Consider the following 26910-nt stretch of genomic DNA (forward strand, 5'->3'; position numbering starts at 1 on the left):
AATTTGGCAAAACGAGAAAAGGAAAAGCCCTAGAATCCCACCACCAGGACCCACCTCATCCCATCTTTGTACTTTCTTCTTTTTTTACATAGTTGCCATCATGTGTTCCCTGTTTGGGAACATTTTTCATGAGCAGTCCTGTCTTTCTACCAGTGTTGTACAGCACTTTTATCCATTCAAACTGCTTTTGGTCTGATATTTGTCCTTCCTCAATAAACTGTGAGGTAAGCCGGCAGGAATCACTTCTATCTGACAGATGAGGAAACTGAGGCACAGAGTGGTTCAGTGATTTGGCCAAGGGTGCCGGGCTGGTGATGCAGGGGTGCCTGGGACGCCCCTCAAGCCAAAAAGCAGGTAAAGGAAACCGGGAAGCGGGGAGGAAGACAGAAAAGACAGCCCCACAATTCTCATCTCAAAATATTTAATTTTGTTTCGAAAAGGATACATTCCCGGCTTCCCTCCCACCACATCACTCCGGCCCACCAGCAGTGACACACTCGCACGCACACACGCACATAAGGCCAATGGGCTACGGTCTGCTTCTCCCTCTCCAGCTGGGAAGAAGGGATGTTCTCTTGGCCTCCTTCCTCCAACAAAGGTAAAGGAGAGAGGGGCCTGCTGGAATGCCAGCTCCCAGGGGAGGATGCAGAGCCCCACACACTCCATCACATCACATGCAGTTAGAAAAATAAAACCAAGTGGTGTTCTGGCATCCCCAACACCGTAAGATAGCAATATCCACCTGGAAGTCATCTTTGCCATTTTCTAGAAAAATTTATTGCACTTAATTAACAGATGTTGAAGGAGCTCTGGGGTGGGGCTTTGCCATGAAAACCAGGGGCTCTCAGCCCTTTGTGTTACGCGGAGCAGAGCTCCCAGGGCCCTGGATGGAGAGCTGCCCAGCACAAAGGGGCCCTCCTCTGCTGGCTCCCATGCCTGCCACCCCGCCTCAGGCTGGAGGACTGCAGGAGCTGCCCACCCAGGGAGCGAGCAGCCCCCCTCAGCAGGGTGATGGTTACCCAGAGTCAAGGTTCGCCGCTAAGTGCCTTCCCCAACCTCAGGACTCAGACAGGCAAACCCTTTCCTTTGGCCAAGAGTAAGTTACCCAGGTCCTCCACAAGGCTGCTGGCCATTTTGAAAGCTCTCCCTCTCTATCTACTTCTATATCTAGATGTACATTTATTACATGTATATTCTTGCAACATTCTAGCTCATCCATGATTTGTCTGTTCTGAGGTTGCAATGAGGCTGCTGTGAAGCTAAAGACAGGGCGCTCAGGAAGGGATGGTGCTTCCCAGCCCATCGCAAACCCATGGAAAGCCGTTTACACTGGCTTCTCTAGCCTCCAGTGCTTCTTAGAGGATGTCAAAGACCTGAGCACGGGAGTCTCAGTCTTTGGCTGTCAGCCCCAAGATGGAGAGGGTCCAGGAGGGAGTCAAGGAGATTCCCAATTCCATGACGGAAACTGAGCAGGCACCAAGCCTCTCTTTCTGCAAGGACTCAATTCTTAGGTCTGGGAAGGAGACACGCTTACCTGAGCACTCCTTTTCCCCAAAATGTCAACCTCCATGGACATCTTCTTGTCCCTGCCAGGCTCCTGACTCAAAGGGGCTCTTCTCTAAGAGGCCAGCAACCACATTCTTTCCAAGGAATCGCTTTGGGAAGGAAACAGACACCCACTACCTTGCGGGGGAGGAAGGGGAGGGCACTGAACAGGCAGAAGGTGGGACAAAGAGGAGAGACATCAGGCCATCATCCCACCCGCTGGGGTCGGAACATGGACGCCATCCAGAGATTAAATGTCCATCCTTTAAAAAAAAAAAAAACAAAGAAACACAAACCATACATTTTCTGGCCAAAGAAAATGAAGAGCTTTGAAGCTGGAGGCTCTTCTACCAATAACAAAATGAGAACTGCCCTCCTGGTGGGTAGCCAGACCAGAGGGAGAGTGCCCGGGCGGGCAAGCTGCCCGGGGCAGGACACTGACATGCTGGATGCAACTGCCCTTTTGTGATTACAAGAGTGAAAAATGTGAACATGGTTTTTATAGAACCACAAAGTAAAAGTCAGGGGCCTAGAGGGAAGGAGTGACCTCCCTTGGCCTCACGGACCCTTGTCAAGGCCCCCGGAGAGGCAGGTGTGCAGGTCCTGGAGGGCCGTGGCATTCCCCTGGTGTGTGGTCCACAGCCAGTGGATGGCTGCCCCTGGTCTTAACATCTGTTAGGAAAAGTCTTTAGGAGTTTGGGCCCGGGACTCAGAGCCACCACTTTAAATAAAGCCAGTGGTAAGCATGACAAAGTGCACCCGTCACCTCTGACCCCTCTTTACCACAGGCTTCCCGCCCTGAGCAAATAAATATACCCATCTTCAGGTGCCCCAGCTGACCACAATAAGCAGAAGGTTCCACAGATTTCCTCACTTAATCTTCTGGGCAGAGGAAAAGGATGAGTCCAACCAGACACAAGAGAAAGGAGCAGCTTTGAGTAGTGAAGCCACGGCTGTGAGGACCCCTCCACACCACACTACGGCCAGGCTTGTGTGAGTGGCCCACGTCCTGAGACCCAGATTGAGGGGACTCTAGCCTGTATAAATGTCCCAAGAGCCTGCTATTCCGTAAGAGTTGTGCTTCAACCCTGGCGACCCCAGACCAGGTGTCCTGCCCGGCTGTCGCCCTCCAGGCAGCTCACACGGAGGAGGGATCCTGAAGCAAGAACTGGGAAGCCCTCTTCTGCTTTCAGGGAGAGCAGATTCTTGGTCTGGCCCACGTCGGACAGCAGAGCAAGAAAAAATGGAGTTTCTCGAGAAACATGCCCCAGCTGTCCGCCCACAGTGGAAGGTGGTTGTGGAGGCCAGACTTCTAAACACCAGGTGGAAGGTGCATCCTGGCTCCAGGAAGTTAAGCTTCCTAGACGAGGGGGGGTTTTCCTTTTGAATCCAAGATTTGAGATTGGTCACTGGGTGAAAAGAAATAGCAGGCTCAGAGGCCCAGTCTAGTGGGACAAACAAAATTCAGGTGGCCTTCATGAGTGACCTGGAGAAGAGGAGATGGAAAAGGTCTCCCTCTGCCCTGTAATCAGGGCTCAGAGGCCGGACGCCCTGGCAGTCTCTCCTCCATGGCAGATGAAGCAGAGAGAGCCATCCAGGCTCAGAGCCACAAGAGAAAAGGGGTGTGGGAGCTAAGAATGGTTGGGGGCACTTGTGCCGCAGGCCCCAGACCCAACCCATCCCAGGCTTTGCAGAAACCCCGCTCCTGTGGCCTGGCACCCACACAGACACCATGCAGCAGCTGGTGCGTCTGTCCACCTCTGAGGAAGATGGGAACAGGTGTTTCTCTCAAAGACCTTCTGGGGAGGGTGAGGTGGATGACAGACACCCCGCCTGGAAATGCGCCCTGCTACCTGAGAAGACGTAAGGGTGACAATGGTCACGACTCACTCTGCAGAGACAGGCCTCGAGGCCCAGGCTGGAGATGAGGGGGAATCAGGGAAGCCTGAGCGCCCTGTGAGAGGAGATCTGTACTCCAGAGGTCCCCTTCCGATTCAACCGGGACATCCAAGAATAGAAACTAAGGCTGATTCACCCGTCTACATAGATTCTCTCACCCCGCCAGTGAGGAGGCTGGCCCCCCAGAGAAGTCGCCACGTGCACTGGCCATGTGATAATGAAGCTTAAACGTGAACGCTCCTGGAGCAGGTGCGCCGCCATTTGCCCGTGACGAGTCATAAGTCTCCACGCGGGTGGGGTTTCAGGGGGCCCCCAGGCAGAGGTCTGAGGTGCAGGCCGCACCACCCGGGTGGGGGCACGGGTTACAAGGGCCCGTACTTGGTCTCATACTTGGACACGATGGTCTTGCACTTGCCCACCTCCTTGCGTAGCTCGGCCACCTCCGTCCGCAGGGCCGTGTTCTCCTTCTCCAGGAAGGCTGCACGGATGGTGATCTGGTTCTCCTTCAGGCGCCGGGCATCCCGGGACCGTTTGGCTGCCACATTGTTCTTCTTGCGTCTCGTCCAGTACTTTTCGTCCTGTAGGCAAGTGTCCTCTGTGGGTCTCTCCTTCCCCACAAAGGAACCCAACCTCCTGCCAGCACTCCTTACCCCAGATTCCCCTTGTAACGCATAGGTGTAGCAAGAACGAAAGCAGGGACCCCAGGGAGGAGTTGCATGTGCCAAGGATACTAAGGGGCCCTGCCCTTTCCCCAGGGAAGCGGGCTGAGGAACAAAGGCCTCCAGTAGCTATGTGGTGGAGGGAACGGGACTGCACTCACTGTGGCCTGCTCTGCGTTGCTCTAACATGAAGCACTGGCTACACCCTTGCCTCTTTTAGGCATTCTGGTTGTGGCTAAGGGCCTGCACCCCGGGTCCAGTCCCCCGAGTTCAAATCTCAGCTCTGCCACTTACAAGCAGTGAAACCACGCGAGGTCCTTAACTTCTGTGTCTGAGGTCCCTCATCTTTACAAGGGGGATAACAACTAACTCGCCGAGTTGCAGGAGAATTAAATGAGTCAGTATGTATAAGGTGCTTATAACAGTGCCTGGCCTCTGGGAAAGACCACATAAATGTTTCCCATTTTCACCGTCATTATTATTAAAAGCCTCAGAAACCTCCTGAGAGACAAGTATGGTTATTCCAATTGTACAGATGAGGAACCTGAGGCCCAGCTAGGTCTAGGTGGCAAAGTGGGGTTTGAATCCAGGTCTGCCTGACTCCAAAGCTTGGATGAAAAGTCCTTCCTGTGCGTTTTTTGTAGGAGAGGATGGAAAAACTGCAAAACCCTCCTCTCCCCACTCCCCCAGTTCCTACAAAACCATCAGCTTGAAAGCTGCTTGCTTGTCCCTGGGGATGGCAACATACAACTATCTTTTGTCCTTCAAAGTGAGGTCCTGTCCAACCCCAGTTCCTGCGGCCTGATGAGCTCTTGCCCGAAGGCTGGGCTAGAGCCAGGGAGCTGGGAACATCTACACGGCTGGTGGCGGTAACGAAAGAGAAGCTACAGGGAGTCACGATGGGGCCAAATGCCACCTGACTCCCTTTCTTTCTACCAATTGCTGCAGGATACAGCTCTTTGCTCTGAATGCATGCCTTTCTAAAGGGGGTCCCCAAGGAGGGAGGGTCCTCCAGATAAAACCAAACGGGAGAAAGCACAGCCCCTTGGCTCTTGAACTAACGCTGTACCTTCACTTATAACAGATACCAGGTTACCTTCTGCTCATCGGGGACAAAGACCTTCTTGGCCTTTTTGATCATGGGCTGGGGCTTCAGGTCCTCCTCTGCGAACTTGTGCTTCCGAGGGTTGAAGAGCTCCCCGCCCGGCACGCTGGAGAGGACCAGGTCAGCAGGGTCCGGGTTGAAGTTCACATCCACCTCCACGCAGTTGGGGTCGATGGGACTGGGTGTCTCCCTTTCCTTCTCCAGGGAGGATTCTGAAAGACACAGAGGCAGGCGGTCCCGAAGCAGCCCACTGGACAGCAAAGACACATCCCACACCCAGACACCTGCTTGAATCCCAAGGTTGCACAAGCCACTGCCACTTGGAAGGAAGGAAAACCAAAACAGCACCAGCCCCCAAGCCACACTGGCATACGTGATTCAATTCAACAACACAAACGAGGAAAGAATTCTTCCCTTTAGGAACAAAATGCTCAAAAGGAAACAGAGGCCCTTGAAAAAGACAGGATTTCCCAATTGTTCTTTTCCCCTCAGAAATGTTAAGCAAAACATTAAATCATTATACCCCCTTAACTTCCTGTGGTTTCAAGTTCTCAAGTAATGAGAAACAGCTGAATCTCTCCTTGAACTATAATAGGTTAGGGACACAGACTGAATAACAAAACGGCTTCCATTTTTGAATCCCTTGAGACAAAGCAGTCACTGTGCTCATGTAGTCTTATGACAACTCTGAAAAGGAGATGGGTGTTAACCTTATTTTACCGATGAGGAAACTAAGGCTCAGAGAGACGACATGGTTTTTCCAGGGTCACACAGAGGGTAAGTGACTGAACTAAAATTTGAGTCTGGGTCTGGCCGATTTTGAATCCTTGTTCACCTCCGCCCCACCTGGCTGCCCCTTTATAGTAGACATTGGATTAAAGGCACTTTCAGAATTCAAAGGTTGTGTGTTATTAGAGATAAGATACAAAAACAACTATACCTCTGGCCTACTCGTTTAATGCTACTGGTAGGAGTACACAAAATAGTCAGTCAGTCAGTAGATATCTATTGAACACCTACCATATGCCAGGTCCTGTCCTGGAAAAGACCAAGCAGTGAACAAAACAAGTAAAATCCCTGCCTTCATGGAATGTGATTCTAGCGGGGAAAGCTGACATTACATAAGATAAATTAAAAATATCTATAAAAGTGTTAGATGCCATGTTGATATTTGGGAGAAGAACATCTCAGAAAGAGTGGAAATTAAGTGCACTTGGTATGTTCAAGCAATAGCAAAGGAGGCCAATGTAGCAGAAGTGAATGAAGGAGAGGAAGAGTAACAGGACAGGTCCAAAACAGAAAATACAGGGCCTTTAATCCCAATAAAGCAATGGTTCTCAATAGGGAAAGATTTTATCCTACAGGGGACATTTGCCCATGTAAGGATGGGGTGGGGGTGTCCTACCAGCATCTAGAAGCCAAGGATGCTGCTAAACATCCTATAATGCACAAGACAGTCCCTCCCCCAACCCCAACAAAAAATTATCTGGTCCAAACGTCAATAGTGCCACTGATTTTGACTTTTATCCTGAGACGGGAGAAGCCACTGGAGGGTTCTGAGCAGTGTGACGTGATCAGACTTAGGTTTTAACCAGATCATGCACATAAACACATTGTATATCCTATTAGAGGGGGTTAATTACAAAGAGGGCTGAGTGTCAGAGGAGTGAATGACCAGGGACCAATGTGGTAATTGTAGGAATACTGGGGCTGCCAAACTCTACATTTGCAAAACAAATAGCCAAGATACCAAAGGCCAACAACTAGAACTCCCATACTCTGCTGCTGGGAGTGTAAATGGCTCCAACCACTTTGTACACTATCTGGCAGTATCTACAAAAGCTGATGCGTGTCCGATGACCAGCCATTCTACTCCTCGGTAAACACCTAACAGAAATGCATATGTCTTTACCAAAAGACAGGCACACAAATGATCACGGCAGTACTATGCATAACCCAGAACTAGAAACACCTCCCATGTCCGTCAGCTGTGGAATGGATAAACTGTGGTGTGTCACACGATGGAATACCATTCAGCAATGAAATGAGCAAACTACTGCTACAGGCAACAACATGGATGATTCTCACAAACAAAGCTGAGGAAAAACGCTAGACACAAAAGAATACATACTACTTATGTCTCTTCTACAGAAGGAACTGAAAAATTAACAGGGGGAATTCTACTTTCACTTCTACCATGTGTACAATTCTTCATCATAAATCTTACTCCATCTGCACTGCGGTTTTCCTCTCTGTCACAGGAGTATTCCATAAGTATGTTCTATTTTGTAAAGTGTAAAGTAAATCTATTTTGTTAGTGTAAAGTGATTCTGATGCCCACATAATTTACATGTGTACTATAAAGCTAGCTATAGGAAGCTATAAATGTGAAAGTATAGATGTAATTAACTTATAATAGTTAAAAACAAAAAAGAGGACATACTATACAATTCCATTTATAAAATGTTCAACTACAAACAAAATGAATCTTTGGTGATGGAAATAAGGACACTGATTACCTTGGGGAGTAATGACTGAGTGGGGTCACCAGGCACTTCTGGGATACCACCAGTGTTCTAGATCCTGATTTGGGTGGTAGTTACATGGGTGGGCTCACTTCGTGAAGATTCATCGAGCTGTATACTTATGATATGGGCACTTCTGTATGCCATTCTTCATTAAGAAAGCATACTTAAAAACAAAATCAAAGGCAAATGCCACCTAGGTGGCCTAAGGTACAAGATGGGGGCTCATTTCCAGCTCTGTCCCCTACCCACACAGCCTTCTAGGACAACCTGACCAGCACAAAAATAAGCTGCCTGCAAACAAGAATTTGGCTGGAATCAGCTGAAGCCTCTAGCTCTAACCAGTTTATAGGGAAAAAAATGAGGGGCAGATTAACAGTTAAATGGCACTACAGGGATATAGTCAGAAAAATCCAGCATGAGCAAAAATCTACAGGACAAATAATTCAGTTTCTTCAAAAAATAAATTGCAAAGAAAAAAAAAGGAGAGGGGACTATATAGATTATAAGAAATTTAAGAGACTTAACTAAATGAAATGTGTGGGTCTTCTTTGGATCTTGATTCAAACAAACTGTAAAACAGACTTTTTGGAAATTTGAATGTTGATGGATTTATTGTCAATTTCAGATGTAAAACTGGTATTTTTGTTGTTTTTTATTTATTTATTTATTTATTTATTTATTTATTTATTTTCCCCCCAAAGCCCCAGTAGATAGTTGTATGTCATAGCTGCACGTCCTTCTAGTTGCTGTATGTGGGACGTGGCCTCAGCATGGCTGGAGAAGCGGTGCATCAGTACGCGCCCGGGATCCGAACCCGGGCCACCAGCAGCGGAGCACGCTTAACCGCTAAGCCACGGGGCCGGCCCTTGTTATGTTTTTTAAAAGAATCCTTATATTTTACACACATATTGAAATATTTATGGATGAATTGATATAATGTCTAGGATTTGATTGAAAATAATCAGGTGAGATGAATAGATGAGGTTATAAAAAACAAGACCAGTTATGAGCTAAGAATTATGGAAGCTGGGTGATGGTTACATAGAGGTTCATTATAGTGTCTCTTTTGTTATTTGAAAATTTTTCTGTAAAAAAATAAATAAAAATAGAGCCTGAGAATTCCTTGGGTGTGGGTTCCCTGGGTTCCATACGAGTTCCTGGGTCCTTCCCAGGAGCCATCAGCCTGTATGCCTCTAACTGAGCCTGCAGAAAGCTTTGGGTAGCCCCTGAAACAGGGGCCATGCCTCTTCTGGTGGGTTCATGTCCAAGGAGCACGAAAACCAACTAACCAGCCAACCCCCAGAGGTAAAACAGAACAAGGACAAGAGGATGAAGAAGGAACCTAAAGACGATGTTTGTCCTGGCAGCGAGAATGCCTTCTTCATGCCAGTGCCTAAGCAGTACCTGGCTACAGAGTCAGACATCTTGGGTTCAAGTGCTGCATCCACTACCTACCAGCTATGGGACCTCGGGAAAGTTACCACTCAGGTTCCTCACCTATAAAACCAGGATTATAGTATCAATCCCATAAGATTCTTGTGAGGATTAAGGGTTAACGCCTGGCACAGAGTAAGTGCTAAATAAACGTGAACTGCTATTATCATTATTATTATTCCCTGAGCTTCCCAATAATCTGTGGCAAAGTGCACACCGGGGTAAAGAGCAGTGTTGAGGAAATGCAGAATGGGATTTCCATCCTGCGAGGCCTCAGACTGGAAGGGCTGGCTCCACTGTCCTGACCATCAGCAGCACACCAACCAACAGAAAGGCTCCGGCTGCCACTGATGTGACGGCTATTTTTATCTCCAGCCTCAGGGGACTGTGCTGAAGGGTGGGGAGCAGAGGGTTTCTCCACACCACAGGCCACCAGGACCTCCCGAGAGAAGGGGCTCACTGGGTGTGTGTGGACACAAGTAGCCCTCAGTGGGAAGTGGACTTCCCTGGATGAGACAGGTGGCCCTGCCCAAAGGCCCGTCACCAACCTGTGCTGGACACAGTTTCAGAGGGCTGAAAGACGGCGGTGGAGGAGGATGGTGGGGACGCCGTGGAAGAGCTGGCCGACTCCTTCCCTTCTAGCTCAGCCACAGGCAGCAGCAGGTTCTGGGCCAGGTGGGTGGGGCCGGCAGGGATGCCATTCTCCAGCAGGAACTCGTCCAGATCCATGTACTCCAGGTGGAAAGACTCGCCATCATAGGGAATGGTCTTGTCCCAGATGGGTGGCATGAGGGAGGCTGAGACGGCCATGGTGCTGGCTGCTGCGGCCTCGTCCTCCTCCAGCTTTTCCTTCCCCTTTTCCTTATCTGCACACACAAAATCTGTGATAAGACACCACACAAGAGGGTAACTCAATCCCAGGAGCCTCACACGGCTGACCCATCTCTCTCAGAGTCCTGATCCATCCCATGCATCTCAAGAGCCAACTCTGTTCTCCAGTTATAACCTGGAGCTTGAACCAGGCCCACTGGTCTCCTTTAGAGATGGAGCATGCGCTCACCTGTGCCTGGGCTTCCCAGAATGCTCACCACAAGCTCTGAGGCCTGATGTGGTCCCAGGGTTAATTGAGAATGGGCTGTGGGATTAGCATCTGCAGGAGAGAGGCTATAGGAAACAAATGGAGTTTCTGGCCCTTCCTGGTATTTTAGCAATATCTTAAGAAAGGGCTGATTCCTCAGGCCAAGAACTTTTGTGTTCTCCTGTCCTGTCCCCTCCAGCTATGCTTTTCCACAGCAACCCAGCCTAGGGCTTGAATCCTGGCTCTGCCACCCACCAGCTGTGATTTGTGACTTAGCCATGTTCTAACCTCTCCCAGCCTCAGTGTCCTCCACCGTAAATAAGGATAACCCTGCCTCTTTGAAGATTAGAGATAACGATGTCATTTTGAACATTAAGTCTATTTGTAACAAATACAAATAAATGGAATTGTAGGACCATAAAAAAAAAAAAAGACTAGAGATAAGATTTGAAAGTGTCTTGTAGAGCTCCTGGCACACGGCAGGCATTCATTATGACTGAGAGCTTGGTGAGGGCAGGGACCGTGTCTGATTCATTTCTAGATCTCCAGGGCCAATACACGAGCAGGCAGACATCGGCCATGGGACCATGTGTATACTGAATGAAGACCACTGGGTTTGCAAACAGACTCCCTTTAGGTTTATCAGACAGAGAAGGCCTGGAGCTGTCTTTTCAGGACCTTCTTCAGAGCAACCATTTCAAGAGACTTCTATCCCTGAATAAGCAGACAATACTGAAGGCGGGGTTTCTGGGAAGAAGCAGAGGAGTGGAGCTGAAGAAGAAAGCTTGCTCCCATTCAAAGCAAAACTAATAAATTACTGGGGGACCGGATCCCGCCTAATTGTCTCAGTCAAAAGTTATGCATGTGGATATGCAAGAAAAGGCAAATTAAGAAAAAAAGACAAGACAGAAATGTGACAAGGCTGGAAGGAAATCAAAGTGACAGAGAGGCTAATCAGGGAAGCGGGAGATAAAATCATGACAAGTTCATAATGGATTTTCAAATTGAGGGAGACAACTTTGAACTCTGGATTCTGAAGTGAAAAAGAGAAATCAAATATGATTATGTTGGAAATAAACCAGTCACGCATGGAATCCTACACCACAGACGGCTAAAAAGCAAACTGTTGGTCCAATAAAAATGGACACATGAAGTGAATTAAGCAGGTGGAGGTTTTGACAAAGAGAATTTGGTCACAGCTTCTAATACGAATTAACGTGAATTCTTGCAACTGCCTTCTGTACCAGGCTTTGGTTTAAAACCAAATGGGAAGTAAGAAAGCCAAGCTTTGGTGGGCTGAGTGGGCCAGATGGCCTCCCTATTCTCTTCCCCTGAGATTTCAACTCTACATTCTTTTCAGAAATGACTGTGATCCATGTTGGGTGGGGTCATGGGGATCAAAGGAGGGAGGAGACAGAAAAACAGCCATACTGAAGGACAAGTAACAATAAAGTCCAGATTTTGCCTGGCCTAAGCAATTGAGGATATTTTTAATCAGTGTGTTTATAAGATGGAGTTTTAATTGTAAGATATGATAAAGGACTAGGCCCATCACTCAGGTCACAGGGATTAACATCAGTGGCTGCCAGTGATACAGTAAAGAGCACCAGACTAAGACTTGTAAGGCCTAGCTATGTGACCTTGAGGAAGCATCCTCACCTCTCTGAGCCTCAGCTTTCCTCATCTGGGAAGTGGGGATAATACCCAATAGGATTGCTGTGGATGAGTAAATAAAATAAGATTCTGTCAAAGTGCTTTGTGAGTATTCTGCAAATGTAAGATATAATTATGGCTAGGGATAGCTATTATCTGGTAATCCTGAACAAGAACCTGACAGATGTGTACACCTGTCCCGGCAGCTTATCGCAGCCCCAGATTTGAAACAAAGCATTGCCTTAAAAACAAACAAAAGAGTCTGTGCACATGAGGTCCTGAAGCAGGAGGAGAGAGCCTGGCCTCACCTGATGTGCTAAAGCTATTTATAACCCAACAGTGACAGCCACAGAGATGAGAGCCTCAGAACACATCCAGGAAAGGAAGACAAATGGCATTTTTAAAAAGAAAATTAATTCCCCAAGACAGGTTATTTATTTATTTATTTTTTTGTGAGGAAGATCAGCCCTGAGCTAACATCCATGCTAATCCTCCTCTTTTTGCTGAGGAAGACCGGCTCTGAGCGAACATCTATTGCCACTCCTCCTCCTTTTTTTCCCCAAAGCCCCAGTAGATAGTCATATGTCATAGCTGCACATCCTTCTAGTTGCTGTATGTGGGACTCGGCCTCAGCATGGCCAGAGAAGCGGTGTGTTGGTGCGCGCCCGGGATCCGAACCAGGGCCTCCAGCAGCGGAGCGCGCGCACTTAACCGATAAGCCACTGGGCTGGGCCCCCAAGACAGGTAATTCACAGAAGGCCTATTCCTTCCCAAATCTCTGAACTACACTGATGGTTCTTGGAAATTCAAAGGTCTCAGGCTGATAGCATACTTCAGCGCACCTAAAACCCCACCATAGGTGGCACTCCTGCTGCTCGCTGAACCTCACGTTCCCAGGCCAAAAAACAAGGCCAAACCTGCTTTCCACATAGGCCCCAGGGACCTTTGCGGCCTAGGAAACAAGATAAAGCCCAGCCCTGCCACTGTGGCCCCAAAGTCTAGGGTCAGCCTCAAATAAGCAGGTGAAGGGCCTCAATGGCTTCATTCTAACCCTTATCCCTCTACCTGCCTTCCCCTAATCTCCCACTCAGAAGGCGCCTCGCATCCCTTCTCCTGACACCCCTCCTCCACGTCAGCAGCAGCCCTGAGGCACATTTCCAGAAAATCTCCAGTGTGTACCTAGTAGTTGGGGATACTCACACGCGGGGATGAAGACAGGTCCTCCTCGCAGGAGGGGGGAACGCCATATACAAAGACAATTCGCTGTGGTATATCAGCGCACCTCAAACTTTAGTGGACTTTAGAATCACGGAGGTGGGGCGGGGTGCTCCTTAAAATGCAGATTTCTGTCCCAGGGGCCACAGATTTGGTGAGTGAACGGTGGGGCCCAGGAACCAGCATTTTAAACAAGCATTCCAAGTAAACTGACGCAGGCGACCCCAGAGAAGGCGTCCTGGAGCGTCATTTAAGGGGCTGCTGCGACCCCCATCAGCCTCCCCAGTAACCGCTACACGCCCCGCGCGCGCGCGCTCGGGGTTGCCCAATGAGCCTCCTCACAGCGACCCCAACCCACCCTCTCCCTCCCGACCCTTCCCGCCAACCCCCATCTGCCCCAACCTCTCTCAACTCGCCCCCGACCTTCTCTTCCCAACCCCCTTGCGTCGTCCTCCAGGCCCCTCGTTATCCCTGGCCCCATCCCCCTCCGCTGGACCGCTTCACCCTGACCTCCAACCCCGGCCCCGCCCTCGCCCTCACAAGGCCCCGCCCCTGCCGAAACCCCGCCCCCGGGCGCACACGGACCCCCTCCCCTCACCGAGGCGCGCCTCGCGCGGGGGGTTCTCCATCAGCTTCTTCAGGACCAGAGGGAAGGAGCCCGGCAGGCCCCTTTCCCCAGCTGCGCGCCCCGGCCCCGGACCTGGTCCCGCCTGCGGCTCCACAGGCGGCTTCTTTCCGCCGCCCGCGTCGGACATCGTGCCCCGCGCTCTGCTCGCGCGCCTGGCCTCCCCCGCCCGGCCCCTGAGATGGGCCGGAGCCGTGCGACCAGCCGCAGCTGCCGACACGGGCAGCTACTGCGCAGGCGCCCAGCGGCACCCCCGCCTCCCTCCATCTCTACCCCGCCTGCGGACCGGCTCTGGCATATTAATTATTCATGAGGCCAGGCCAGCGTCCCCGGACCGCGGCCTTGGATTGGGCCACCCTGCGCGAGGGGCCGGCGCAGCCTTCCGGGCCGTGATTGGTTAGGCCGCCGGGGTAAACGAGACACGTGCGGGGCCAAGTGAGGCGCAACGCCGCAGGCCCCGCCCCGCCCGCCCCTACGTCACCTGATTGGCGCCTGCTGGAGTCTGTGTCATGGGCCCTTCTCGGCGGCAGCCCCTTCCCTTCCACCGGTAGTTTCGTCTTCGCCTCCCTCTTCATAGCGCCCGCCCTCGTCCCGCACCACCGCAACCGCTCTTCCTTCCCTCTCATCCCAATCCCTCCACCTTCCGGACGCGCCGCTGTACGGAGGCGGGGCTGGGCGCGGCCTGGCCGGCCAGGGGAGCCTATCAGTGAGCCCGCTCGGGCCGCGCGGCCGGCCCCCCGCGGGTCACGTGGAGCCGCAGCCGAGTCCAGTAGCATGGGGAAGGGGCGCGGAATAGCCAATGGGGGGCGGGGGCGGGGGCGGGGCCCGGGGCGGTGCACGAGGCGCAGCACGTGCGGGGCTGCGAAGGGAAGGGGAGGCGGGGGGAGGCGGGGGGAGGCGGGGGGAGGCGGGGGGAGGCGGGCCTTGTTGCTCCGGGGACTCTGCCCCTGGCCGTGGGACGGGGACGCAGAGCCCAGCCCGACATCCCGCCTTCCCCGTGATCAAGAGGTTGGCTGAGGGCAGGACCGCGGACAGGGATGGCCGGACGAGCTTGGCCGCCGCTGAAGGGGGTGTCGGGTTCCCCAATGATCCCGGGTTTGTGGTGCGGCTGTGGCGGCTCGATAAACACCGGCGTGGAGGGAGCATTCTTGAGGCCCCAGGGTGGGGAGAAAAGGCCCAGCCCTGAGCCAGGGTCAGGGACACGTTTCCGTCCTCCCACTTACTTGCTTGTGACCTTGGGAAAGTCCAGTTGCTTCCCTTGAGCCTGTTTTCTTATCCATAAAATAAAGAGGTTGGGCTAGTTAATCTCTAGTCCTAAATAGCCCTAAAATTTTGTTCCTATGACCTTCCTTTCCTTTTCCTAGGGGGAAAAAAAAACTACACAGGGTAGTGATTACACATTTTGTGGGAGAACCACCTCTTCTCTTAAATATAAATACTCCCTAGGAGTTCCCCAGGAAACACGTAAACACGTAAAATGTGAGGGGATACACAACTGTGGAGACGTTACAGGAAGCTGCTCCAAAACAGCGCCCAGACCTTTGTACCTCTTTACTGCACAAATGTCACTCCGCTTTGAACCCAAGCAATACTAGACTCTCCCTGCCTAACCTCCCTGAGGGTGAGGACTTCTGCTTGTTAGTCCTGTGTCCTGCCAGTGGCTCAGGGCCTTCCAGTGTGGGGCTGGGGCAATGGTAGAAGGCAATCCTTGGCTCATGGGATGGGTGCATGTGGGCACTACCCAGCTAGCTGAAAGTTATTGAGCTGATGCAATCAGAATTTTGCTGGGATTGAGGAGGAAAAAGCAGTTGTGCCCTTGAGCAGGCCTGCAAAGCAAGAGGTTTGAAGGGACTTTCGGTGGTGGTTGGGGCAGGGTGATGGAGTCTGACTCCAGAATTCAAATTCTTACTGCCACACTCGTTATGTTTCATTCACTTTCTGACTCTGATACCTCCAGCCAGTTGCTTCCCTTCTCCAGGTCTCTTTTCCTTATATGTCAAATGAAGGTGGGCAGGATCTGCCTTGTGAGGTTTCCGTAAGCCAATGCATGTCAAATGCACAATTGCAGACCTGCAACAAATGGTAGTTTTTATAATTTTACTAAAACTGATGGGCACAAATCCACTGCTTGGTGTATCCATTATCCCAGGGGCTAGAATAGTGCCTGGGTCACTCTCAATTTAGTGGAAATACTAAATTGTATACAGAAAATATTTTGTGTTGCAGAGGTGTTGTTAGTAGGAATTCTATATGTGGCTAAACTAAGATATCTTTAGGAGAAACTGACCTAGAAGTTTTTAGAAACATTTCAAAGGACAGTCCAAGGAAATTGATTAAAACAATGTATGACACTTTTTTAAAAATTGCTAATTTGGCCATGGAGAGACTTGTTGGATTAGAGTTAAATGTATATTTTCATGGCTAATGTGACGTTATTGAAGGGGAGAAAAAACGATTCTCAAGGTTTTGGAGGAAGATTTATGGTAACATAACAGTGGAAAGTTATAACATTTGTTTATGACAAAGGTGGGATGTAGTAAGAGGGAGTAAAGATTTAGGTTTCTTTTTTAAGCTACAGTTATCCGAAATGGATAATGCCGTCTCCATTCATCACCTAGCCTGGAGCAACTAACCTAACAGGCAAGCAGGTTAGGGCTTCAAAACTTAGTTTTGATTTAGTTCTCTGTTCATGTACTGACACTCCCCAAAGAGGGTGTTTTCCCTGGATAACCACAGGGTAAACGGTGTGTCACAAACACTGCAGAAACATTGCAAACATGTTCTCTCTCGTGCTTACTTGCAAGCTGAGTGGTGAGCTACATTGCTGACTGGCAGCATTCAACAGCACCATCCTGGAGGCAGGGGCTGTTATGTTCTCGTCTTCCTTCTCCAGCTGACCTGAGAAGAGCCATAGCAGCCTCTCTCTGACTCCACCTCCTGTCAGTAAAGTGGGAATAACAGATGCCCTCCCCTTTCTCTTAGTGGAGGAATGAAGGTTGTGAGAATTAGCTAATTTCCACAGTGTTTGTGAGCCCTACAAAGAAATGAACTTCATAAAAAGAACATGTTATTATGTGGTTAAGACTGTAAAGCTATGAAGTGGTCCATTAGTGTTCTATAGTAATAGGGTTTCAATGCAGCCACTTCTTGAGGGAATCGTGGTCTTGGGGCAGCGGTGCCTTTGTGGGCTTAGGAGCCAGGCCTGCATGGAATCTCTCGTCAGCAGCTGCCCAGCCACGTGGCCTTGGGCAAGTGACTTATCCTGCCTAAACCTCAGTTATTTTTCTCTTGGAAACAGAGATGGTATGCTTACCTCACAAAGTGCTTGTGAGGATTAAGTGTGGGAAGTGATGTCAAGTGCCAGCGTGAAGAGTATAATAAGGGATGGAGGAGCCAGCCCCGTGGCTTAGCAGTTGAGTGCACACGCTCTGCTGCTGGCGGCGCAGGTTCGGATCCCAGGCGCGCACCAACGCACTGCCATGCTGAGGCCGTGTCCCACGTACAGCAACTAGAAGGATGTGCAGCTATGACATACAACTATCTACTGGGGCTTTGGGGGGAAAAAAAGGAGGAGGATTGGCAATAGATGTTAGCTCAGAGCCAGTCTTCCTCAGCAAAAAAAAGAGGAGGATTAGCACGGATGTTAGCTCAGGGCTGATCTTCCTTACAAAAAAAATAAAAATAAAAATAAAACACTTTGTATTAAAAAAAAGGGCCAGCCCCATGGCTTAGCGGTTAAGTGTGTGCGCTCCCCTGCTGGCGGCCCAGGTTCGGATCCCGGGCGCGCACCGACGCACCGCTTCTCCGGCCATGGTGAGGCTGCGTCCCACACACAGCAACTAGAAGGATGTGCAGCTATGACATACAACTATCTACTGGGGCTTTGGGGGGAAAAATAAATAAATAAAATCTTTAAAAAAAAAAAAAAAATAAGGCATGGAGTGGGTGGGCTTCCACCTTTCCCTTTATTCAGGTTGTGTTGGGTCAGGAGTGGAATTATTTCTGGTGTGGGGACGAGGCTGTAGGGTTGAGGGTGGGTTATAGAATCCAAGCTACTGCAGAGCCGGGATGTGAAACGTCCGTTTTCCAGAGCTGCACTGGCCTTAAATTCTGCTCTTGAGGTTCCAGAAACCTGCTAGTCCACCCAAGTTAAAACTTAATTCAACTGAGCACATGCAGAATAAGAGTATTTCATTAAGCCATTAGACCCATTGGGGGTATTATCACTTCAACTTGAGGTTCAGAAACTCCAGCGTGGGAGCCTTTGGCAGATACCCCAAAATGATCTCTTTGGCTACATAGTCTGCATCTAGCAGGAGAGTATCACTCTGTCTCCTGACTTACTGAAAAATGTGACATGAGCCTGGTGTGTGTGAGAGCCAGGTGCTGAGAAGGCTTCCAGTGAGCTCTGACAAAGCCCAGTTATCCATGTGCTTTGCCAGTACCCAGTGCGGGAGAGCACAAAGCTCTGTTCAAGGGTAGTAACTCAGTAAATATTTGTTGGCTCGCTTTGTTGTTGGTGCTGGTAGGAGGGTTAACAAAACCTTTCAGAGCCAAGTCATATATATTGGGAACGTTATTAACAGTAAATAAGTCATTGTGTCTGATTCACAATCGAACCTGGAGTAACAAACATGAGCCGTCCTTGTGGTAAGTCCGCCAGCACGAGCCATGCCAACAAATGCCTCTTTTCGAGCCCACATACCTGTGGCTGCGCAGTTCTGGGTGGTGGTTTGCACCTTGGTCTTGGTGTGTTCTAGGGGAGAAGTGGTGGGTAGAGGCTCTTCACTAACTCTTGCCCATCTCAATAGTCTCAAGAGTATTAGTTTCCTGTTTGACTTGCATTTTGTCCACTCCCAGGGTTCGGATTACAGTTGGAGAGCTGCCCCCAAAGTCATTTCCAGAGAGAAACCCTCACCTCCAGCCTCTGCCACGTCTCAACAGCCACTGCCTGACAGCCAGGGTTCTCCAAGTGGAAGCCATGTTGGTGGTGCAGTGGTAGGGTGTGGGCTCTGAAGCCAGCCCCTTTGGGTCTGATTCCTGCTTTGACTACTTCCTGTGTGACCTTGGGCAAGTTACTTAACCGCTCTGTGCCTGAGAAGTAAAGGAGTCAATTCAGGCACACTGCTGAGAACAGCACTTGGTGCCTAGCAAGTGCTCAAATGAAGTTAACTCTTACTTTTTTTTTTAAAATAATTTTATTTATTTATTTATTTTTTCCCCCAAAGCCCCAGTAGATAGTTGTATGTCATAGCTGCACATCCTTCTAGTTGCTGTATGTGGGACGCGGCCTCAGCATGGCGGGAGAAGTGGTGCGTCGGTGCGCGCCCAGGATCCAAACCCGGGCTGCCAGCAGTGGAGCGCGTGCACTTAACCACTAAGCCACGGGGCCGGCCCCTAGTTAACTCTTACTATAACTCCATCTGGGGTTGTTCTGGGAGTACCTCATTCCTCCCCACCTGCCACTTCTCTGAGACTAGTGGGGGTGAGTGGGGCCTTGCAGGCGGTGAGATAACAGCCTCCCTCTTCTTTATGGCCTTCAAGGCCCTGCAGGCTCTCCCCCTTTTGGGGCGCTCCAACCTCGCCTCTTGCTTCTCTGCCCCTTGCTCACCTCCTGCAGCCACAAGAGCCTTTTGTTCCTCCGACACACGTGTCTTTCTTGCCCCAGGAAAGTGCCTTTGCAGGTGCTCTTCCCTCAGCCTGAAAGTTCTTGGTGTAGCTGACTCTTCCCCACCCTCCGGGCCTGGGTTCAGATGTCACCCGTCACCACCCCCTGCCGAGAGGCTGGCCCTGACCCTTTTTTAATTTTTTTTTTGTGAGGAAGATCAGCCCTGAGCTAACACCCATGCTAATCCTCCACTTTTTGCTGAGGAAGACTGGCTCTGAGCTAACATCTATTGCCAATCCTCCTCCTTTTTTTTTCCCCAAAGCCCCAGTAGATAGCTGTACGTCATAGTTGCACATCCTTCTAGTTGCTGTATGTGGGACGCGGCCTCAGCATGGCCGGACAAGCGGTGCGTCGGTGTGCGCCCGGGATCCGAACCCGGGCCACCAGTAGAGGAGCGCGCGCACCTAACTGCTAAGGCACGGGGTGGCCCTGACCCTCCTGATTGCTGTCTGTCTCTCCCCACTGGAGTGCAAATGCCAGGCACCGGGTCAGTGTCTGTCCCATTCACCCCTGTGCCTCAAGTGTAGCAAGCACTCAGTAAGCAAATGAGGCATGACTGGAGGACTGAGGAGGTACTGCCCTGAGATATGGTTTCAGAGACCCCGGGGAATCCTGTGGGTAGGGATGAGCCTGGAAGCGGGAGCTGGATTGGTACCCGTGGACAACTGCGTGGCCTTCCTGTCTCTACGCGTCAGCCTCCTCATCTGTAGAACAGATGATCATACCTCCCTTGCAAAGCCATTTCAGAGATGGTGATGTCAAAGCACTTACCACGATTCCAGCACACACTCAAGAAACAGTGCTGTTAGCACCAAGATTCATTCCTTTAGCAGTCTGGCCTTGGGTCAGGCCCATAAAGATGCAAAGCCATCTGGAAGGGGCACTCCCGGACACTGCTGTCAGTTTCTGGGACTTGGTGAGAATGAATTTCTCACATTTCTCTGATGGGTGCAGGGGGACAGGTAGAGAAGGAGGCTGTGAGCCCTTAAGGTGGGAGTGAAGGGAGAGGCTGGCCCACACACTGGCCCGGAGGGTAGCCCGTCTCTCTGAGTGCATTTTCTCACCATTTAGAAGGGGGAAGTAAGGATTAGAGGAGCTAACACGTCCAGCACATAGAAGGCCCCTGCCCCTCCTCTTCCCTTAAAGCAAACTTCTCGATTTCTCGTTTTGCTCTGGTTTCCCCAGGCTGGGCGTGGAGGCAACCAAGCTCAGGACAGCCCAGGCTGCATTGAGTCCACCGTCTTGGCCTGGTTACTTCAGTCCTCCAAGAGGAGGATACCCAGACCCCTCCTCTGCACCCCTGCCTCTGCCCTGGCAAGTCCCACTGAGATCCGGCCTGTTATCATTCAGCCCTTTCTCCGGCCAGCCCAGCTGGGCTGTCCTGTTTGGTGCAGGGCTGGTAGCACCATGCCCCCAAGAACCTCAACACGCAGAGACAGCCCTGTGTATGCTCGGGCGAACTTGCAACATTCAGTTCTTTCAAGGAGAATATCCACGGGAAGAGGAGTGGAAAGAAGGGAATGAGGGTCAGATTGCAAATGTGATGCTGGTGGAAGAAGCATAATGCCAGGCCCAGCTGCTCTTTGCCTTTCACAGAGAAAACAGTTTGGCATTTCACAGTTTGCAAACACTTTCACGTGGGATAATATTTAATCCTGGCAATAAGCCTGTGAAGCAGGTCTTCTTTTTCCCGTTTACAGGTTGGGGATGGAGAGAGAGGGGCATGCCAGGGATCCCCTGTGGGGTGGCCCACAGGTGACTGTAGTTAGGAGCTCCCGAGGCGGGGACTCTGCCTCCCCAGCCCAAAGTGAAGGACTTGTTCAACCTCTGGGTGTGTTTTCAGCTCCATGGCTCCCTGAAAAAGAGGCCTGAGTGACCAAAGCCGGCAGGAAGATGGGGGACCAGCCTCTGAGTATAGCCGAGGCCCCAGGGGGTGAGGGAGGGATAGGGTGTAAAGAGCTAACAGTATGGTTTAGAGATCAGGGTCTTTCCAGAAGCTGGAGAAAGAGAGAGTGAGCAGTCTGGAACAGAATTGCCTCTTGGCAGAGGATCCTTTAGAGAATGGGCAGGAATGGAAACAGGAAGAATAGTCCTTAGGGATCAGGGCCCAGAGACAAAGAGGAAACTGAGTCAGGGTTTGGAGTACAGACCCACCCTTTTGCTGGACATGGATTTTTTTGCCCTCAGGAAAGTTGGTCGGACTGGTGGCCCAGAGTGAGGGGCCAGCAGGTGGTTGTTTTAACCTGAAGCCAAGGGAGGCTTGAGGCTGGTCAGCTCTGCTAGAGCAAGTCTGCTCAGCCAGGAGCAGGAAAGAGGTGGGGGTCTGTGCAGGCTGGGGTGGGAGGGCCAGGGCAGCAAGAGGGGGAGGGCCCCAAGGGCGGGACTCAGGGAGTGTCTTTGAATTAGAAAATAGGGTGAGAGGCTGCGAGGAGAACCGTCTAGTGAGCGCACACCTGGAATTTCTCACACACTGCACGGCTCTCCTTTGAAATTCCCTCACGCTGGACCCAAGACATGCTCCGCCCGTGACCTAAACATGTGCTGAAGCACAGTCACTGGGCTGCAGAAAGTGGAGGGTTTGTAAATGGGTTTCCATCCCCCAGGGAGAAACCTGCCCCTTTCCCGCCAGAGCAAAGGGTGGGCAATCCTGAGGGCAGGCCCTTCTCGGGCAGCTGGGTCCTCACACTGAGGTCTGAAGCCAGAGTGGTGGGACACGGAGGGAGAAGCTGCTTCAACAAGAACTTTTAAAGTACTTGCTACATGACTTCTGGAAATTCTAGTTCATGCAGTGTGTGCATTCTCCTTTCACTGAAGTCTATTGCTTTTCAGGTAGATGCTTTTATTTTTATAAAAGATTTGGAAAGTCTGGGAGCTTTGGAAAGTGGTGATTGCGGGTTGGGGGCAGTAACGTGAGTGAGGTCTTTGTGGGGTGCACTGATCTTTTTGGCTCTTCAACCTTCATCCTCTCATTTTATCTACTCATTGGCCTCTGTCAGTCCCTCCGGGCCTCATGCTCCTGACCCTCAGGGAGGCGCCACATGGAGAAGTGATAGGAGGTGGCCTGAGACTTTGGTCCACGCCTCTTGGACCAACCCAGCACACCAGACCAGCCAATGCACCATCCCTTGGCAAAGCTCTGCTGAGACCTTGGGCAAGTCCCCTCAGCGCTGGGCCCCGACTTTGCCCATCCACAGTGAGCGACGGGGACTTTCCAGCTGTCGCAGGGCTCTGTGGGCCAGCTGGGAGCCAGCGACCCGCAGCTGCTACCACACTTCAAAGACCTTGTTATCCTTGTCTGAGGAGCAGTGCCCTGAGTCACCCCTGAGAACTCTTCCCTGCCCCGCCGGGAGCTGGGCCTGCGGAGTCGCCAGCAGCCCCGCCGCTCCCTGTGCAGGCACCTACCTGCCCTGGGGGCCTGGACCGAGAAAGGAACGCGCTACTTCTAGCTTTTGGAAGGACTTCCAGCTTCACCCACCCACATAGGCCGTTCAGAGATGGCAAGGAAAGGTCAGCTGTGGCTCATCCGCCAGGCTGAGCTGAGGGTTTCCCCGAAGAGAGGGGCTTCTCCTGGTGAGCAGCAGGGGTCCTGAGTGCTAGAAGGGCATGGAAACTCCTTCTGTGGTGCCCGCCTCTGAGGGAGCCTGACTGCCCCAGCATTCGAGACCGCAGGGTGTGGTCTCAGGGTGTGGTCTCCGTGAGAACCAATGGGGACCCTGCCCTGAGCTCTGGGAGCCACCTTCCTCCCTTGGGCAGTCTCCACGAGCCTACTGCCCCCCATTCCCTGAGCCTAGCTCCCTGAGGAGTGAGAAAGAGGGCAGGGGCTGTGGCATCTGTCCTCAGGCTCCAGAGTTTGGGAATGGGCGGAGTGCTGTGGCAGGAAGTCCTGCAGGGACAACTGGGGCTCTGACGATGAGATATATCAGGTGCCAGCACAGCAGGATGAGGGAGAGGCCTGAGAAAGGTCCCCTGAGGGGACACCAGGGCTCCTAAGTCAGACTCCAGCAGCAGAGGCCAGCTGGGCTCCTTTAAAGGCCCCTGTGGAGTCTGAGCAATGAGGACTTCGGTGTGAGCCCCTGACATCTTAGAACAGAAGAGATTTGGAGAAATATTTTTCAGGAGGGAGTACTCTGAGCAGGCCAGCCCCCAAAGTGAGCTGTGGCCTTGGGTTTCTCAGGCAGGCCTTGGGAGACACCTGGTGCTGGCTGCTGGCTCTGCCCCTCGGTCCACGCCCTCCTCCGCCGGCTCCCTCACCCCGTGTTTGCCCATGGTATCCTAGGAACCGGGGCTTCGAGCCTGTGGTCATGTTACATAACAGCTTCCATCCCATCCCTGGGTTCAGCCCTCCAACGAGCGGGAGCTGAAGCAGGCGTGCGGAGGAGAGCCTCTTCTCCAGACACCGGGGCTTCCTGCCTGCCTGAATCTCCAGTCTCTGCTGGTCCCCTGCTGCCCCAACATGCAGAGGGAGAGAACTTAATAAGCACTCAGCAGTCAGTGCATTCTCTCAGCAGGGCCCTCTCCTGTCCTTGTCCCACGTGAGCACAGCACCTGTCAGCGGCCACATGCTGGCCATGGCTTCCCAAAGGTAGCCAGCCGAGGAGGCCACCCATGAGTTGCAGTGGCACTCCCCACCATGTCCCTTTGCACCCCAGCCCTTCCTCCTGCCCAAGAAGGGGCCAAGGGCAGACCCCTGCTGGGGACCCTCCCTAGCTCAGAGATGCCTGTCCTGCCACCATGCGTGTGGCTACCCCCACCCCTTGTGCACCTGGGCAGCCAGCTAATGCAGGCCACCTCCATTCCTACCTGTCCTCTTCTCTGGCCACGGCAGAGAGTGCTCCAGCAGGGACTTGAGGACCTCAGGCATGTCCATGGCAGGGGCCACTCCGATCCGGTCACAGCTAGACATGGCCCTGCAGGACGTGCTTGCTCCAGGAGTTTAGAAGCAGCTGGAGAGGCAGGAGCTGGCTGGGGAACCGCAGGCTCTGGAGGCAGGCGGGGCGGGAGCCTGAGGCAGCCAATGGGCAGCCCAGGCCCCGGCCCGCCCGTCCACCCCCAGCTCGGCCACCTGCCAGCTCAGGCTGCAGCCAGGCCTTCCCTTCCCACTGCCTGGCAGGGCGGACCTGGCGCTGTGCCAGCGGCAGCACGTGGAGCCGCTGCGCCAATCCTCTGACAGAGAGCCCAGCCTGTTATCTAACTTTGCAAAGGGAAGTTCTCCACCAGGCTGGGAGCCATAACTGGGGCCTGCCAGGTGAGAACAGTGAGATGGCTCCATGCCCACAGTGAGCGTGCACTGCACACTCAGGCACGCTCAGTGGAGGAACCCTAGAGGCCAGGCGCAGCAGAGAGCAGGGCCCTCCAGGAAACCAGCTTGGGCTGGGACCTGAGATCCCGGCACCCCAGGCAGCTCGGTACAAAGGATATATACTCCGTGTTGGCACACCCAGGCACGTGAGGGGCATCACGCATTCACTTGCGAGCCTGTGAGCCTCAAGGGGTTGTTGGCATGTTTTGATGCTGATGTCTATATACTATGCACATGTGCCCTGCAAGGCACGCGGGCGTGCATGTGGTATGCATTAATTGGGGCTTTATACCACCTGCAGAGCCTGAAGCCTGCTCTCCTAAGGGGAGTGACACAACCTGCATGCAGCCTGGGGTTCCTTTGGTCTTCTGGGGAAGGGGGAAGAGGTGGGTGCCCAGCAGACAAATGCTGGGAGGGCAGGCAGATCAGGCACCCCTGAAAGGGGGCGGCTCCGAAAACCTGGCTCAGGCTTGTCTTGGAGGATGTCCTGCTTCCCAGCCTGTCCTGGGGACTTTTGTGGCAATTGGCTGTTTGCGGTAGTCCCCTCCCTGGCCCTCTCACCAGGACACTGGCCTCTGTGGTCCCCAGGCCACTTGAACGTGTGGTTGAAGCCAAGCTTCTGCATGTCACCCCCCACCGAAGACCAACATCAGACTTGGCCGGGGGGCTGTCAGGCTCTCAGTTCTGCCACACACCAATGTGGGATCTTGAACAAGCTGTGCAGCTCTTCTGGGTCTCAGTTCCAAAACAACTGAATGTTGTGACCTCTGAGGTTCCTTTCAGCTCTCATTCTATGTCTCTGATGCTCCAGGTTGGATGCAATAAGCATTTGGTTCCCTGCACTGTAGCTGATTTCTATGTAGTCTTTCGCTGCTTTCCAAAATTCTGTTTTGCACAGAATCAAAAATACTCCAAAGCGGCCGGCCCGGTGGCACAAGCCATTAAGTGCGTGCGCTCTGCTGAGGCGGCCCGGGGTTCGCTGGTTCGGATCCCGGGCGCGCACCGATGCACCGCTTGTCAAGCCATGCTGCGGCGGGGTCCCATATAAAGTGGAGGAAGATGGGTACGGATGTTAGCCCAGGGCCAGTCTTCCTCAGCAAAAAAAAAAAAAAAAAGGATTGGCAGATGTTAGCTCAGGGCTGATCTTCCTCACAAAAAAAAAAGAAAAAAAAAACACTCTAGAAACCCCTTCTGGCCCCTCCCCTTCCCAATAGCCTAGCTTGTCCTCTAATTACCCTCCCTTCCTCCCTAATAGCCCACTCCAAACCATGTTCTTTCCTCAAATTAATTAAAAATTAATTTCAATTTAGAATACAAAAAACCATATATGGCTCAAAGCTCCAAACTTTTGATAAAGATATACTTTAGAAATGTCACTTCTACCTATCCCTGTCCCCTCTCCCCATTCCCCTTCCTCATAACACATCTGGTTTCTTATTTATCCTTCCAGTGCCCTTTGCCTCTGGACCCCAGGGGTAGGGGTGCGGTGGGCCTGGTGTGCAGGCAGCCTTGAGTGGACCTGTAACTTGCAGTCTGGGGCTGACTGAGGCTGGGCTGGTGCATTAACCATTCCTCGGCCCAGGAACCCTCTTGTGTGCAAGACTGGCCTACCACAAAGGTGGGGTGGGTAGGTGCAGAGCATGATTTCAGAGGCAACAGGAATTACCCTACAGGTCTCAAAAATACCCACCTGCTGCATGACATTTCATTCTCAGAGATTCATTCCTGTGAGCACTCTGTAGACCCCTTACAATGTACAAACGTACTCAGCCTCTAAGACTGTGAATAAGTACTTACTGCGTACCTGGCACCAGCCTAGACCTTGTGAGGAATTCCAAGTTGAATAACAAACCTGGCCGGGCAAGTCCCTACCCTGAGGGAATTTTTATGCCACTGAAGGTCAGTCCACGTGGCACCCCCACTCTGCACCAGGGTGTCCAGCTGGCAGCATCACCTGTGGTCACACAGGGGCCACATCAGCAGGTTGCTGGGCAAGCAGCTGGGGAGAGCAGAGATAGGCAGCATGGAGGCCACATACAAGCCTGGAGACATCTGGGGGGTGCCGCATGGCAGGCGTGGTGGGATTGTCTGCTCTTCTTGGGTTTCCTGACTTGGAAGTCTGATGTCCGCTGTAGATGGCTCCCCTGGTGAGGGGTACATGTGGATGCATTTCTGGCAGAACTCTCAAGGGCTTTCTCTAGA

At 51.9% G+C, this 26910-nt stretch overlaps 1 protein-coding gene across 6 annotated transcripts; it reads right to left on the bottom strand.

Moving 5' to 3' along the window:
• Positions 1–390: 390 nt before the first annotated feature.
• Positions 391–24372, bottom strand: TEF (TEF transcription factor, PAR bZIP family member). Of its 6 annotated transcripts, none has more exons than XM_058568278.1 (5): positions 13715–13924; positions 9719–10051; positions 5200–5420; positions 3864–4022; positions 391–1808 (listed from the first exon to the last, which is right to left on the bottom strand). In XM_058568278.1, exons 1-5 carry the CDS (start codon positions 13869–13871, stop codon positions 1680–1682), a joined length of 999 nt encoding a protein of 332 aa, XP_058424261.1. In that variant the 5' UTR covers positions 13872–13924; the 3' UTR covers positions 391–1679. The 6 variants fall into 6 exon arrangements, with proteins under 6 accessions (XP_058424261.1, XP_058424263.1, XP_058424262.1 ...); XM_058568280.1 differs by lacking the exon at positions 13715–13924 and adding an exon at positions 24210–24372 and having other exon boundaries at positions 392–1808; positions 9719–10036; XM_058568279.1 differs by having other exon boundaries at positions 392–1808; positions 9719–10036; positions 13715–13923.
• Positions 24373–26910: the final 2538 nt, after the last annotated feature.

Source organism: Diceros bicornis, chromosome 25 (genome assembly GCF_020826845.1).
Source record: "Diceros bicornis minor isolate mBicDic1 chromosome 25, mDicBic1.mat.cur, whole genome shotgun sequence".
NCBI classification, from domain to species: domain Eukaryota; kingdom Metazoa; phylum Chordata; class Mammalia; order Perissodactyla; family Rhinocerotidae; genus Diceros; species Diceros bicornis.